At 37.2% G+C, this 16,236-nt stretch overlaps 3 protein-coding genes across 6 annotated transcripts in view; 1 reads left to right on the forward strand and 2 right to left on the reverse strand.

Moving 5' to 3' along the window:
• The window catches only part of pns (DENN domain containing pinstripe), a 31,589-nt gene extending 23,704 nt beyond the window's left edge, over positions 1-7,885 (reverse strand). For all 4 annotated transcript variants that reach the window (XM_089596524.1, XM_089596522.1, XM_014360709.2 and 1 more), the window contains exon 1: positions 7,066-7,885. In XM_089596524.1, the coding sequence (XP_089452650.1) occupies positions 7,066-7,183 (118 nt within the window). In that variant the 5' untranslated portion in view covers positions 7,184-7,885. The remainder of the gene's footprint in view (positions 1-7,065) is intronic.
• A 2,207-nt stretch (positions 7,886-10,092) lies between these two features.
• On the forward strand, positions 10,093-12,896 carry LOC106643908 (coiled-coil domain-containing protein 22 homolog). The gene is made up of 6 exons (XM_014359226.2): positions 10,093-10,484; positions 10,559-10,730; positions 10,814-11,111; positions 11,212-11,888; positions 11,968-12,408; positions 12,489-12,896. Exons 1-6 carry the CDS (start codon positions 10,435-10,437, stop codon positions 12,609-12,611), a joined length of 1,761 nt encoding a protein of 586 aa, XP_014214712.2. The 5' UTR covers positions 10,093-10,434; the 3' UTR covers positions 12,612-12,896.
• A 267-nt stretch (positions 12,897-13,163) lies between these two features.
• LOC106642603 (uncharacterized) lies at positions 13,164-14,828 on the reverse strand. Its single transcript, XM_014357436.3, has 3 exons — positions 14,333-14,828; positions 13,552-14,262; positions 13,164-13,473 (listed from the first exon to the last, which is right to left on the reverse strand). Exons 1-3 carry the CDS (start codon positions 14,699-14,701, stop codon positions 13,195-13,197), a joined length of 1,359 nt encoding a protein of 452 aa, XP_014212922.3. The 5' UTR covers positions 14,702-14,828; the 3' UTR covers positions 13,164-13,194.
• Between the last annotated feature and the right edge of the window lie 1,408 nt (positions 14,829-16,236).

Below are 16,236 nucleotides of genomic sequence, written 5' to 3' on the forward strand. Positions count from 1 at the left end.
TATGTGAAAGAGAGACTGAGATTGCTCTGAGATTGAGAAAAGTCGAGGTATACGACTACGATGTAAAGAAGTTTCGGAGAATGGGAGGAAATAGAATGCACATAGATTATATTTTTTCTCGGGCACCTATTACAAAAGAGGCAGTTATCGTATATCGCCTCAAACTTAAAATCTGTCATCTTTGACGCTGATGACGTTGGTACTATAAGCGTTGATATTTTATCCAATTGATTTTACATCCGAAAAAGCGCAGTTTCTCTGTTAGAAAAAATACAAGCATGTACTTCACTTGAAACGCATCGGAACAAACGACAATCATCCCTCTTTTTGATAGATTAAATATTTGTATGTACCCTTCGATCTCCCTCTTGCTTCCGCGAAAAATTCGAAACCATCGCGAAAAAAATACCACCCAACACCACTGCAACCTGCAACTGCGACGACAAAACGCAAGTGGAACGCGACGCCGGTGTCGAAAAGCAGTAGCCAAAGGAGATTCAAAAGGCCCCTTTATATTATATATACACGCGCACACACGGGCATTCAAAAAAAAGGTCCGAGCGCACCGCTTGAGGCTCTCTCTTATTTTCCCGAGAAAAAAATCTCGCTCTCCGAGGAAAACTCGAAAAGATGCGCGTGTCTGTCATACGAGAAGAGGGGCATTTGGGGTCGTTGTATATACGTAGGCAACACAGCAGCTGTTCCGCAACGCGGGTGGACCACTTTGTTACAGTTTTCATGAGGAGAATAATACCAACATCGTCAAAAGCGCGCCGCTGTTTCTTTTCATCGGAGCGGCTCTTCTCGAATTCCAACATCAATACAGCGTAAGAGATTCCGAGCGTATAGAGCGGATGCATATGTAGTTAAAGTAATTGCATTTTTTTACATCTCATCCAAATTTAATTTGAATTAGCAATGACAATGGACGGACAGTGGATTTCAAAGTTTAATTTACCATCATGTTTATGCGGTGATGGCTAGTCGAGTTTTCGATATGGATTTATCGCTTTTTTTTATTTTTGTTTGCTCGTCGTTCTCGTCTCGTCGCGTCCCTCGGTTGGTTCAATTTCACATGGGGAATCGATCAGATTGGCTGGTAGACGCGTGCGTGTGGATATTCTTGTTTCATCGTAATCTGCTCTGTGCGCGCAGAGTTTTTTCTTTTTTTTTTTTTTTTTCATCTCGATGATATTTTTCTTTCCATGAGAATTTATTTTATTCGAGAAGAAAAACAACACAAGTGAGTGCTTGTAAATTAGGAGGTTCCGATCATACATTGGAGATAATTTGGGATGCAAAGTTGACAGGGAATTTGCGTATAAATAAATAAATTAAAAGTTTTCGTGATATTTTTTTAATGGAATAATCTCGTCTCAGAAAAATGAAGGAAAAAAGTTACATTCGGAACCGCACTGGCATACAGATGTATATGACATATGTATGAAGTGATACACAATTTTTCGAGAGGTATTGTATGTTTTATTTTTATTTATTTATTTTATTTATTTTATACACGAAGACAAAAAAACACAGTTATCAGAAAGTATTTATTTTTTATAAAATATGGTTTAACAATAAACAAGCATTATTTACAAATCGAGTGCAAAAACGTTGTTACGGTAACATACGTGAGCACATACGCGAGTAGGTATATGTTTTTGGCACTCGTAGTCGATATCAAAACTTTGAGAAAGCCTATTTTTCGTATAGTGTCGTCGCCAGACAAACTTTCTTATCTCTCATCTTATTCGTCTCGTTGTTCTTGTGTGTACATGTAGACACGTGTGTGGAAAAGCGATAACAAAAAAAAAAAAAAAAAAAAAAAAAAAATAAGAGTCATCCGTTTTTCTATCTTGAGCTAAGAGAAGTTCAAGGAGATTACATTAAATACGGAGAAAGATGATATTTTCGTCAAGATGGATGTAACATGCGATATGGATTTATTAAAATTTTTTTGTTTCTGCAAATTTAGGTGAGAGAACTTTGTTCAATGATCAAGTTTATGTGCAACAAAAGCTCTTTCCCTTTTTATCTCGTGTTTACTGTCGTAATGTTTATTTTTTAATAGTACTCACGTTTCTCAATTATAAAAAAAAAAAAAAAAAAATAAAAAAATAAAATGAAAATGCTAAAATATTTTTTCAAACAAACATATATGCGAATCTCGAAGTTAAAACAGAAATGTAAATACTTTCAAAATCTGTGTCATGCAATACATACACATGAATGCATACTGAAATCGTGCATAAACACATTAGTAAAAACCTTCTTCTAAAGCACAAAACAAAGAAAAAAAATTATTTCCACCACCTTTGAAACCCCCGGCTGGAATTGAATGACAAAAAATTCCAAAGCAGCCCTCAAAGCCGAGAGAAAAAAAAGGCGAGCTCTCAGCTCTCGCTGAACGGTTAAGCGCATTCGTATTCCCAACGAATGTGTGCAGAGGAAAGAAACGAAACTTCACCCACTATTGTATATAGGTATACGTGGGGGGGTGGAGGAAGGAAAAAAAACCAAACACGTCGTTCGCGGAATTTCGCGCCTGGGCAAAGAAGAAGTAGTAAAAGAAAAAGAACGAAACACCCTTACTCCGGAAGCGTCTCGGCGGGATGCTGTATACCCATGGAGGTATATATCCTTGATCCTTCGCGTCTGTCATCCCTCCGTTGCTTGGAGGGCTCCCACAGGGCGCGGAATCTTATACGAGCCCATAGGTGAGTGTGTGTTATATATGTACCCACAAGTGTTGTATATATACGAAAGATCATCTCTTTGTTACACACGTGTAGCTCCCGCATGTATATATGATATCGCGCGTGACGAAAAGACCCTACCGAGGATGACGTAGGGCTGGGGAAATGGGCTCTTGTTCTCATAACGCAGAGATGAGCTGTTTTTTTTTTTTTTTTTTTTCCTCATCAAGAGCTCTCAGTGGATGCAGTTTCGCTGTCTCTGCTGGTGGGTATAATAGGAAAGTAACTGATGACACTGCAGAGTTGTATTTCTTCCCATAGTTTGGTGGGGTTTATCTATACGGATTCTCGGGTAAAGAGAAGAGAAGTCGGTGTACGTTTTGAGGTGTTCGTTCATGCAATTATTATCATTGAATTTACCGAGTGGAACAAATTTTTTAGATATTGAATTAATTGTTTCGATTAAAATTAATTTCAATTGTTGTGACTACAAAAATGATGTATTGATTAAACAATTAAAATGTAAAAAAAAATAGTATACACAAACACTATCCCTTAACAGGCTTTGTAGGAAACGTCACAAATAAATGACAACAACAACAACAACGAGAACAGCAACAATAATAATAATAATAATAATAATAATAATAATAATAACAATAAAAGTAACAATAATAATCAATATTCTTAGTGATTGAATGCAAAGTATTACATAAAAACTTGACTAAAAATAAACTTTAATCAAAGACGCACACGATTCATCATCGTCATCATTTTATATAAAAATCTGTGAGTAATAGATTAAAAAACACAGCCGAGCTATTCCGATTTCGCTGTCAACCACCAGTAGCATAAATATACAACCTCCTCGTCGTCCCATAAAAAACACCAACCACCACAATATCGTCAAAGTGGCCAAGTTCTGTATATTGTAACGTGCTCTTGAAACAGCGCTGCTGTTGGGCTCACACTCACATTGACCGTACCTCCCTACATAAGTTGCACGACTCGTACAAAGGTCAGACCATCGCGTTCCGGTTCAATGAAGCTACCCGAGCTCGTCGCCACCACCACTGCCGCGTCTGCCCCGGCTTTAAATAGCCGATTGGCACTATTGGCAGTAGTGCGCGCGCTCGGCCTCACTCGGTGCTTATTTTAGAGAACTTCCTTTCCCTTCGATATATTTTTTTTTTTTTTTTCAAACGATCCTTGGTACAAGCAAATTTTGACGTATAAGTACTCCTTTTTATTTGTCAATGCCTCTTGAAGGAATTTTTCCCAGCGAGTTTAGATTTTCTTTTGAGAAGAAGAGTGTTAAACATTTTGCTTGTCACTCGAATAAGGCTGCGTAACGCGTGTGCTATTAAAACATATACATGCACATGAGCTGCACGTAGAGATCAATATTTTTTCTCTTCTCCCAAGTAAAATAATGAAGCTCCTACGAAACGAACCTTTCTGTGTATAATTTGTACTCCAATTAAACTTTGGCCACCAGGAGGTGGGGACACGAAGCGCTGGGAAATTCGTGCAATCGTATTTTTTTTTTTTTTTTGTTGGTAAAGATTTTTGCAATCAAGTCTAGTCGAGAGCCATTGTTTCGGTCCAAGAACCAAGCGTATATATACACCACTGCAAACGCACGTGGATGACAAGAACTTGTCGCGATGCCAGAATTTCCCCTGCACACACTCATCCACGTACTGTACAACACACGCAATAAAAATTAATTTAATTTCACGCGCGTGTATATTTATTGTATGCTTCTAGCACGCGAGTATACGGCCTGAATTCCAGTTACTCAACTCTGAGGGGGTGATTTATTTGATTGCCAAGAGGAATATAACGCAATGCTCGCAACTGTTTCAATAACATAATATTGCAATGTTGCGTTTGCGCGCATCTACGTAATGTGTATCAGTGAAAGAAAACAAATACTTAAACTGGTTCTCGTCGTTTTGGGCAAACTATTGAAATAAGCTGAAAAAGTATACCTGATTCGATATTTTATTGAGCAACGACGAGCAATAAAAACGTCCTTTTTTTGGGTGTGAATATAAGCGTATACGTGTTTCTTAGTAAGCACACACGCAACGCTAGTATAAGAAAAATTAAATTTAGAATTAAAATTATTATTGGGAAAAGTTTTTTGAATAACAGGCCCTTTTCTTTTTCTTATGCTGGAAAACACTCTCTGAAATGGCTTTTTTTTATTTTCAATTATTGCAGACTTGTATAACATAAATGTTTTAAGTTAATACAAGATCACGTATTTACTTGTTTATTAGTGTTCCTTTTTCTCCTTGTTCCCATTGCAATTGTTTACAGTCTCGCTCATATTCATCAAGAGAACCTCGATACGTAAGATATTTTTAAGTATAGGTGTATGTACTGATATCAACTCTTAAAACATGCACTAGCTTTCGCAGAAAAAAATGAGATCCAGTAAGTACCTATACACGTGCTCATTGTTCTCGCGCCACACTGCATTATTCATAAATTATCTGTGTAAGCAGCGCGAAGAAAAAAAACATAAAGTCCGTTTTCTCTTTGCAGGCGGTGAGTTGCCGGATAACGCAGAACTGGAGCGAAAACTAAAGAGAGATAAAGGGAGAGCGGTAAAATATAAAAAATAGTAGAGTTAAGAAGCAATCAACAAACACCCTCTCTCTGCTCGACTCTTGCAATTTTGTGCGAGTATTATTGTCTACTACAAGATAATATACATGTGGAAGGCTTAGTATGATTTACCAACGAGTTTGTGGTGTTGATGATGGCTCTCTGTTTTTATTGGTCAATCGGCAAGTCGATGACTAAGTATGCGGGTGTTTTGCCCTTAGTTTAGAGCGAGGTTTAGAGAGCTGGTTTATTCGAGCTTTTGTAGAACAAAGGAGATACATATAATATGACATGTATAGCGTAGCGTCACTTTTATAAATGTCTTTTAAAACATCGACGTACAAAGATAAATGAAAATTGTAAAACTGCAGTTAAATGTATAACGTGTTAGACAATTCCAGATGCTGAAATCCATAAGATAAGTGTACACTTTCTTTCAGTTGTTTACCATAAGCTAATAATAATAACACAATAACGTAGTAATTGTTTTTTTTTTTTCTACTTTTTTTAAAATCGAGATTCCAAATATTTTAAATTAATACACGTGCATAAACACTTGCGTGTGTAGGCAATAATAGTTGTTAACATTAAGTTATATCTACTACCCTATTATTTAACAACATTTGATACAGTCGGTCAATAGACGACAGAGCAAAGAATCAATTTTTAAGCGTGTACGACTTTGACATAGGTTACAGTATATCGATTCAACCCATGTGTGCACTTTTAAATTGAATGGAAAATTCCCACAACTTTCAACCCTCATTGTTGTACATAAAAATTATATTTTTACAAATTACACATACAATTTTGAAACGGCATGTGAAACGTGTAATAAAAAAACGAGAGAAAGACTATGATGACCAAACATCAGTACTTACAAAAGAAAAGCTAAATAATCCACAGCCTCCAGCAGCTATATATATGCGAGTATATATATGTACATATGAGTATTAAAAACTGGGGTAGGCAGGCTTTTCTTCCCTTCCTCTCTTTCTCCACCGGGGTAGTAGTATATTAAGAGTAGTTGCGTGTGTATATAATGCACCCTACGTGTATTAGGTAGGTACATTCATGTATACACATGCCACACAACTGTTGAGGGTACCTATACAGTACAGAACTTTGCTTTTGAAAAATATGAAGAGTTTTTCCCTTTGGGAGAGACGAAAGGTAATACATATGATCCAAAGAGGATAAACGTAAACGGAGCTACGCTAAGGGACATGTTGATACATACTTATATGTATATATCTTGATTTTGAGTTTCAACCATAGGGGTAAAAATTAAAGTTTAATACCTCCAAATGTTCTCTTAGAGGATCTCAATGTTAAATTTTAAAAATAAGTTAGCTTGTAAACAATAAAAATAAAACTGCCAAACGAAAAAATAATTGATTTAATGAACATTATATAGAAAAGCAAGAAATTAATTTGTTTTGACTCATTGAAACTCATACAATCATAATAGTACCTCTCTGTAATTAAAAATGAGACGTTGTTCCACGCAAGCGACGAAAAGCACGCATCGTACGAGTGACAGTGGAAAACCATCACGGATCTCATCCCTTATCAGAGACTCCGAGTTCCACCCTACAAAGCTTTGGCCTTACATTTACATGTACATACATACACGTTTCACAATACTCACCTTCTTTCGATAATTTCACGACACACACAATGTAAGCGGTAAAAATGTATTGGGAAGAAACAAAAAATACAACAATGCCGAGAAATAAAATAAACCCACCAAAGTACTTGTCGGGCTCGAGGCCGGAGTCCTTGTCGAGGCCGCAGATGACGAAGTAGTCGGCGAACCTATTCGGATGCTGTTCCAGGCCGCGCAGCAGCTGCGCGCTCCCGTTCATCCTCCTCCGGAGCCTCTTCCTCTTTTATTCCTCGGCCCTGCAGCCTCCGCGGCTTTGCTTTGCCGAGGACATAAACCGTGCACTCGCTGTAATTTTATATATATATACACAGTTTTTTTGCTTTTCTTCTTCTGCTACGTTGTATACTATTTTCTAAACATCGCACTCGAATGTTTTGGTTTCACTGAAATAACGAACAAAACAATCATATTTTTTCACACCAAGCACACAACACCCACGCGATACAGGAAAAACCGCGAGAACGTCATGAATATCAAGCTCACTATTGAAGCGCTTCGATGATTTGACGGGCGGGTGACAGAGGTGTGTTATATATATAGCAGAGAGCACGTCTCTCAACAACAATAACAACAGCAGACGCGCTTTCTCACGTGCCGCAAAGCTCGGCTGGTGCTCTTCCATGCACTGTCATATCATCACTTCTGTTATCACTAGTGGGAGGGGGAGTAAACACTCGATCACTTATTTGACACTGCCGAAACGGTGAGATAAAAATAGTGTTTTATGCGAGCGGCGAGCTGCTCAGTTGGCTGTTCCTTTTGGTGATGCCCCCAACGCAACTCGTTTCTTTCTTGCAGCAGAACATTTTGCTTCGTTCTCTCTTGTTCTGGTCTGCTGATGATGACGGAAGAGAGCGTCGGACTTGTGAAGGGGACGAGCGAGGCGAGTGGCAAAAGATCACCTGTACTCCAACAACACACGACATCAAGACTAAACTGAGCGGAGCCAGTTTATAAATTGTTCGGCTCCGACATTTCCGCGCGTGCGTGAGCTTTTTTCTCTGATTCTCTCCCCTCCCTCCGGGGGCTCGGAGGCGACCCTCCCCTCTTAAGAGTTTTGCTACATGCCGCATTTGCTACTGCGGGTTTTTAAAAAATGCTTTTTTTCAGGGGGGGTTGTAAGGAAAAAAATTAAGTGGGGTCTGTCTTTCCCCCTCGGCCCAAGGTGGCAGGGGTTGGTTGGTTGGAAGACTTGGAAGAGATTTTCGAGATTATAATTCGAGACAATCGTAACTCGAGATAAATCTTCAAGATGTATCGAAACCAAAAGATAAGGCGATTTTTCTCGTCGCTCATAGACCCTCTGACGTTTTTTTGCTTCGGGCGTGTTCGGGCTTCGTCGGTGGTCTTCGCTCGAGTGTTTATTTCAATCAGCGCCATCTAGCGTATGATTTTTCTCGTCGCTCATAGACCCTACTGACGTTTTTTTTTTGGCCTGCGAAGAAAAGCACAACTCAGATTTTGCCGTTGAAAATAACATAAAGAAATCTGAGTTGTGCTTTTTTGTCCGCCGTCAAACTGGCTATTTTCGACGGCCCGGGAGGTTTTTTTTGCTTCGGGCGTGTTCGGGCTTCATCGGCGGCCCTCGCTCTTGTGTGAATTTCAATCAACGCCATCTAGCGTGTGATTTTTCTCGTCGCTCATATACCCTACTGACGTTTTTTTTTTGGCCTGCGAAGAAAAGCACAACTCAGATTTTGCCGTTGAAAATAACATGAAGAAATCTGAGTTGTGCTTTTTTGTCCGCATACAAACTGGCTATTTTCGACGGGCTGGATACCCTACGGACGTTTTTTTGCTTCGAGCGTGATATCCAGTGATCGGGTTTCGTCGGTGGGGGCGGCCCTTGCTCTTGAAGATCACACCCGAAGCCAAATAACGTCCGTATAGGGTCTCGAAGCCACGAGATTTCTCAAGAATAATGACAGCTAATAAATGGTGCTGATTGTAAACGGTGCCATGAACTGATGAACGATGCTTGAGTATACCTATATATAGGTCACGGCGGTCTGCGGTGTACGCAACTGCAGCGGCGATAATATCGAATACCGACATATCATGTGTACCGGCAGTGATTAACGCATTGAATACCGACAGTAGGCTAGGGGCGTGTGTGAATACCGACTGTCGGCAGTTAAGATGTGCCGATACCGGCTATACCGATCCACAGACAGTCGGTACTGTTGGTAGTCAATCATTGTCGGTAAATATCATATGTCGGTATTCTATATACAAAAAATCGATTGCCGCTACAGTAATGCGTGGCCGCCGTCAGTTAATGGCACCGTTTACAATCAGCACCATTTAAGAAGTTACAGCGATTATTCTAGAGAGAAATCTCTTGGCTTCGGGATTCTAATGGACGTTTTTTGCTTCAGGTGACGAAGAAAAGTCAAAAGACAATCCGGATGAAAAAAAGCTCAACTCAGATTTCTATATGTAATTTTGAACGGTGAAATATGAGTTATGCTTTTCTTCGCCATCCAAAAAACGTCAGTAGGGTCTATGAGTGACGAGAAAAATCGCACACTAAATGGCGCTAATTGAATTACATACATATAAGCGAAGGCCACCGATGAAGCCCGATGACGCCCGAAGCAAAAAAATGTCCGTAGGGTATCCGGCCCGTCGAATATAGCCAGTTTGACGAGGACAAAAAAAGCACAACTCAGATTTCTTTATATTATTTTCAACGGCAAAATCTGAGTTGTGCTTTTCTTCGCCGGCCAAAAAAAAAACGTCAGTAGGGTCTATGAGCGACGAGAAAAATCACACGCTAGATGGCGTTGATTGAAATTCACACAAGAGCGAGGGCCGCCGATGAAGCCCGAACACGCCCGAAGCAAAAAAAACCTCCCGGGCCGTCGAAAATAGCCAGTTTGACGGTGGACAAAAAAGCACAACTCAGATTTCTTTATGTTATTTTCAACGGCAAAATCTGAGTTGTGCTTTTCTTCGGAGGCCAAAAAAAAAACGTCAGTAGGGTATATGAGCGACGAGAAAAATCACACGCTAGATGGCGCTGATTATCGGCTGTAATTCGGATATGATGTCGCCCCCACACCCACACCCCACATCAACATCAGTACATCACCCATCGATCACAGTGATCACACCGGGACAATAATCATACACAAAGTCCTTAGACTCTTACTCTTAGTTATCTAAGCTGCCTCCTCTGCTCATGTGTGTTTATCCCCCGTGTCCTGTGAATTATTTATTTAACAGTGCGATGTATCATATAGAGTAATCCCGTGGCCATGTGTATCTGAAGTAAATATTTAAATATATACTTACTGACCAAATGAAGACCAAAGTATCCGTAACCCTCGCAAGAGTGCTTATAAGCAGCAGCAGCAAGTTATTGCATCCATATTTTTAAAAGGATTTCCTCGCAATTGTTATTTTCTTCCTCTTCTTCTTCTTCAAATTGCCGAATCATCGTTTACGATGGAAGAAGTTGACAATATAATCATACATTCCTTACGTCAAATAGGCTGGTGAGTTACATTTGTATTGAGATTTTCGTTGCATTATATTTGTGGTTTTTAAATAATTTATGTATTCTTTTCAGTGATGTAGACGAAAATATAACAAATATTGCTAGTTTTGATACTGAACTTGTTGTTAAAGCAGCCGTTAGATGCCTCGAAGTTATTAAACCTGGTCTCGAACTAAATTCTGTTCTGCCTGCAAATATGGCAGCGAGGTTTCGCATGGGCACAACTCTTGCCCAGTACTGTTCAGTAAAATCCCTGTCAATCATAAAAAAAAATTTTTTTTTCGTACGTTTGCTTTGCTTACTTTCAATTAAAATTGAATATTTTAGGACCTTGGCTACACAGGTGATATTGGATATCAAACTTTTTTATACAACGCCGAATCCGACCTCAGGAAGGTTTTTATGTTCTTGATAGAAAAATTACCTAAAGAAAGCGAAAAAAGTATTAGCGAACCAATAACACAGCGTGCTCAGTTGGAAAAGGTAATATCATCAGCTATAGCGTCCGAAATATCAGCGCCATGGTTGCCATACTATTGCCATAAAAAACGATCAAAATTCAACTTCAGGATTACAGTTCCTTTCAAACCCGTGCCTCTTGATACTTTTACAGAAGACAACGAAGGTATCAATACGCTTATACAGGGTGATCATGTAAATGTATTACCCTGTATATATATTTTTGTCTTATTTTTTCATTGCTCTGAGGTGAATTTTTATTTTAGAATCTAAAAATTATACCATCAAATTCAAGCCGTCAATACTGGAGCAAGTACCATCTGCAAGCCAGCTTATACCATCAGTTATTGCTTTGAATAGTAAACTGGAGCATGCAAATGAAGATGTATCGTTAATGACACTCACCGAAAAAATAGAATGGCTGAACTCTCAAAAACAAGAGGAGATGAGTGAAACATCAGAATCTGGAAGTCATCTAATCGGTAGACTCATGGGAGGCATAACATTGAAAGAAACCAAAAGTTCTGATCAAGAAGCTGCAGAAACGAGTACATCCGAGACTCAAAAAGTACCCCAAAAATTAGAAAAACCAGAAATCGATGAAGAAGAAGAGATTGAAAAATTAAAAAACGAAGTTGAAACTTTGAAATCAGAAATTGAAGAGCTGCAGGAAGAAGTGAAACAATTAGTTTTAGAGATAGAACATCAATCAGCAGTTAAAGAAAAAGAGTCCAAAGAAATTGCATCTAAGCAAGAAGAGAGTAAAATAGAATTGAAAGCTTTGGAATTACTTGAGAATGGAGAAGAGAATGTAAAAAAATTGGAGGAAGCTATTGAAGCAAGTGTAAATAAGTTGATGAGCTTAGCTAATCAGTGGGAAAAGCACAGGGTACCTGCACTTAGAGAATACCGAGATGAAAAAGAAAAGTATTCTTCTAAAGCTGTAAGTAAATAAATATTGTCTTTTTTTTTTTATACTACCCTTTTTTGACATCGTTTTTTTCCCGAACTTTGAAACCCAGAGTGATAGTCAAAAGAAACTAGATGAGATTCGCGCTCTCAAGGAAAAAGAAAAGGAATTGCTAGAGGAATGCCGCACCAAGGATCAACTGTATACTCAGCTTGTAGCCGAAGTTCAAAAACTACCAAAAGAGGTAAACAGATCTGCGTACACCCAGCGAATACTAGAAATCATCAACAACGTGAGAAAACAAAAGAACGAGATAGACAAGGTGCTGGCGGATACACGCGAGTTACAAAAAGAAATAAACACCCTTTCGGGAAGATTGGAGAGGTCTTTCGCGGTGGTCGACGAACTAATATTTCGTGATGCTCGAACCAATGAAACCGCCAGAACAGCATACAAATTACTTGCAACGTTACATTCTGACTGTAGCGAGATCATAAGGCTAGTAGAGGAGACTGGTGCAACAGTTAGAGAAATTCGAGATCTTGAGGAACAGGTGAGCTGTTGTTCCATAGGATTGTTTGTTGTATTATTGGTGGATATTTAATTTTTCGATTTTTCGATTTTTTGTTACAGATTGACTCGGAATCTGCTAAAAACATAGGAGCAAATTTGGAAAGAATCACAGCAGATTTGAAACAAATGAGACAGGAGACTGCGACGTTGACCGCACAATTAGAAAGCAAAAACTCTGCATGACTGTGTAAATATGCCGTGATAAATCTTAGTATGATTGACAATGAGAACAACGACCAATTAATTGAGTTACAAATATGCTAATAATTATTAAAAATAATTATATTTTATAGCTTTAAAATATGAATGGATAAAGAAACAACTGCATTTTATGATTCATGCTTTGTATACTTGAACTTTTGTTACTGCGATTGTAAAAATGAAGACAATAGGTTTTATAGTAAAACCATAATTTTTTTCCAATGGAGAAAATTTTATACTCGTCTAAGTATACGAACACAACTGATTTTGTACATAATGACTTTTTGAAAATTTTTTTATAATATACAAATAAATATATTACATGTAAATAAATTCAGTTTGAACAATTTTTTTAATTTTCCTAATAGACCGAAAAATACCTTTTATTTACAAGATTGGGATTGAAAATTTTTTCAGTAGTTTTGAAACAATTAAAATAGTGGAGGTCTTTCAGATTTACGTTGTTTAATTTTTTTTTTTTTTTTTTTTTTTTTTACAATCTCGTAAAAAATGATTTCATAATACTTACACAATTTTAAAGAAACAAGTAACAAAATATCAAAAATTATCTCTTCATCCTTTTAACATTTTCTGGGGATATATAATTTTCATCGCTATCTTGTATGTTTTGCATTTCATCACCATAGCGTTCTTTTTCCATTTGGAGTTTTTGTTCTATTGCCAATTCAATACTCTCTTCGTTTTCAAAGAATGTAAGCAATTGCTCTTTATCTTTAAGATCTTTCTTCATTTCTTTGACTGCTTCTAATCTCTTTAACTTATCAATCTTTTCTAATTCTTCATTCAAAATTTGTATTCTCTTTTCTTCCCAAACTGAATAAAGCTATAAAATAAAACGTCAAGTGAAAACATTCGTTAATATAAAAAAGTGACATTTTATAATTGAAGAAAAAACTTATACCTCAATTTGTTTTGAAATGTCATCTTGTTCACGATCTGCGACTGCCTTTTTAATCATGCTCTCAATGTCATCGATCAAGCATCCTTGTTGTAGATCTGCGTTTTCCAAATCCATCAACAGTAGTTGGAGCTCCTTAGTCTTGTCAGTGGCATCTTCACTGAAAATTTCTGGTACATCTTTCTTAATGAGAGGCAACACATCTTTATAAACAATTTCTTTGATTCCACTTTGCTTCCACTTCTGTATGAGCGAAATCGCTTCTTCATACTTTTTGTATAAAATTAAGCCTCTTAACTGACAAGATCTTCCAAGAGCATTGTCTAACGTTGCTCCTATCCACCATAAAGTTTTACCAACTAAATCTGATGGTTGCCACAGATCGAAATGATCATCAAAGTAAGGATTCCTAAGGTAGCGCACACGTACTTTGATTTCTTCTTTGGGCTCTTCTACCTGAGATTTGGGATCTACTTCTTGCCAGGTGTCTGGATCCTCTAAGTACTTGAAACAAGAATAAATTGCCAATGAATTACTAATTGGATGCTCAAATGACTCTTGTAGCATCATGTAAGTTGATACTTTGGCTGCCGATGCAAAGTCTTTTTGTTTGATAAAGTGATCCATCAATAAATTGTACTCAAAGTTGTCACAAAATAATCCATAATTCAATCTATCGTTTAACATACTGACAACTTCGTTGGCTTTTCCTATCTGAAATGATAGAAAGATTAAAAATATCTTACAGATGATATTCCCAGGTCTCATTATAAGTAGAACTTACACTCAAAAAATACTTGACAACCGCATGGTGCATCGAATCCAGAGTGAAACTCGTCTGTTTGGTCATTCTAAATTTGTGGAGTAAATCCGCAATCTCTGGGGCATGACTCTCGTCCTTGATGATGCTTGCAAAAATGTCCATGTCCACAGCATGGACAGGGTTGTCTGCTTGAAATTTTTGGTCCAATTCAATGAAGAAATCGATAGGGCTGATCTGATTGAGCAACTCAGAGTTAAATCTTTTGTCCCATGCTTCTCGACACTGGTAGGCTTCGGATAAAAAGGGTCTGTATAACTGTGGTGCTTTGTACAGTCGAAGAAGCTTGCCACTTAGTTTCAAGCCTTGCAACATTCTTGTTGGATTAATCATGATTGACCGACGTTTTTTTTTTTTTTTTGTTATTCACAACATTCAGTGTTTGTTACGAAAGTTTACACACCCGGCTGTATTCGCAATTTCTCACTTCAAAAGGGTTATTATACGCCGTTACTCTTTGTCGTCTGCAAGTGATTGTAAACATAACCTGCGTTGTGACAATAATATTTGAATTTGACAGGTGTACGCGCAAACCAAACATATGACATGCCGTGTGAAGCAAAAGAAAATAAAAGATGCGGTCTTGTCTTACTTATTGGTAATGGATTGTAAGAATATTACCAAGTACAAAGTAAAAATAAGTACGTATTATCCCTAAAAATCCTGAGCTGAAAATAATGTGTACTTATTGACACAAAGTACACATTCACTGTTAATTAATCTAATTTATCTATATACTTCCGCTTCACTGACATTGGTTTTAAATTAAACAATTGACATAGAATTAAAATTTTTATACTTCAGTCGTTTGTATCAATTTTGTTTATAAATTTTTTTTTAACTTGCCATTTTTATTACTACAAGACTGGCAGAGCAAATCGATCCAAAGCGACAACCAACAATAGCATCGTTGTGCAAATCTCAAGGAAATAAAGATGCGGCAAGTAAGTTCCGCGATCTTCAGTTATCAGCATTTGTGGCTGTGCATACTGCCATTCGAACAATTGATCACTTAAGTGAAATTCTTAAAAATTTAGAGTTAAAAGATATACATTTACACCATACTAAATGCAATAATTTAATTACACACGTGATAGCTCCTAATATGTTGTTAGAACTAGTCAATGATATGGGTGACAGTCCTTTTTCATTTATATTGGATGAATCGAGTGATATTTCTGCATTTGAATTGAGTGTTATAGTACAAGTTTGAGTAACATTATAACTGATTATGTGGGAATGATAGAAGTAGAAAGATCAACGCATGGAATGTTATACAGTTCAATAATAGAGTTTTGTAAGATAAACAGTTTTAAAACAGGAAACCTGATGGGCTTAGGAACTAACGGAGGATCAAATTTATGCGGGAAAAAAAACTCGGTATTCACTCTTTTCAAAAATGTAAACCCCAAAGTACAATTAGTACGCTACATCAGTCATGCTCGGCATAATGCAGCTTCCGAAGCTTCTACTCATTTTCCTGCAAATGTTGAATTTTTATTAAGTGAAATTTATGCTTGGTTTGGTAAAAGTTCGGTCAGAAAGTATCTAATGTACCTTGCATCAGTATACCAGAAAAAAATTTAAATGTAAATGAGAAAATCCATAAAAAAATATCCCAAATTTGTTGCCTGTTTAAAAACAAATTTTTTTGATGGGCAAATCTGGGATATTATTTGTGGATTTCTCATATCCATACACATATTGTTATATGTTTCCAAAGAACTTGTTTATTATAATTAGCTTTGTAAGATGTATATATGACTATAAGATGCATGTGAGATATCCATGACTATATTTTTTTATAAAAATGCAGTAATTCGAAATAAACTTTTATTTATTTAACTAATGATAATTTAAAATTATAT

Source organism: Copidosoma floridanum, unplaced genomic scaffold, assembly GCF_036245765.1.
Source record: "Copidosoma floridanum isolate Cflo_tuat_1 unplaced genomic scaffold, Cflo_Japanese_pri ptg000030l, whole genome shotgun sequence".
In the NCBI taxonomy this organism is placed as follows: Eukaryota; Metazoa; Arthropoda; class Insecta; order Hymenoptera; family Encyrtidae; genus Copidosoma; species Copidosoma floridanum.

Bases quoted from the DNA above. Each gene is read 5' to 3' on its own strand.
- LOC106643908 (XM_014359226.2), top strand. From the start codon at position 10,435: ATGGAAGAAGTTGACAATATAATCATACATTCCTTACGTCAAATAGGC. The intron at 11,112-11,211 runs GTATCAATACGC...TTTTTATTTTAG, and splicing joins TTTTACAGAAGACAACGAAG to AATCTAAAAATTATACCATC. The intron at 12,409-12,488 runs GTGAGCTGTTGT...TTTTTGTTACAG, and splicing joins TTCGAGATCTTGAGGAACAG to ATTGACTCGGAATCTGCTAA.
- LOC106642603 (XM_014357436.3), bottom strand. From the start codon at position 14,701: ATGATTAATCCAACAAGAATGTTGCAAGGCTTGAAACTAAGTGGCAAG. The intron at 14,263-14,332 runs GTAAGTTCTACT...CTATCATTTCAG, and splicing joins TTGTCAAGTATTTTTTGAGT to ATAGGAAAAGCCAACGAAGT. The intron at 13,474-13,551 runs GTATAAGTTTTT...TTTATTTTATAG, and splicing joins ACATTTCAAAACAAATTGAG to CTTTATTCAGTTTGGGAAGA.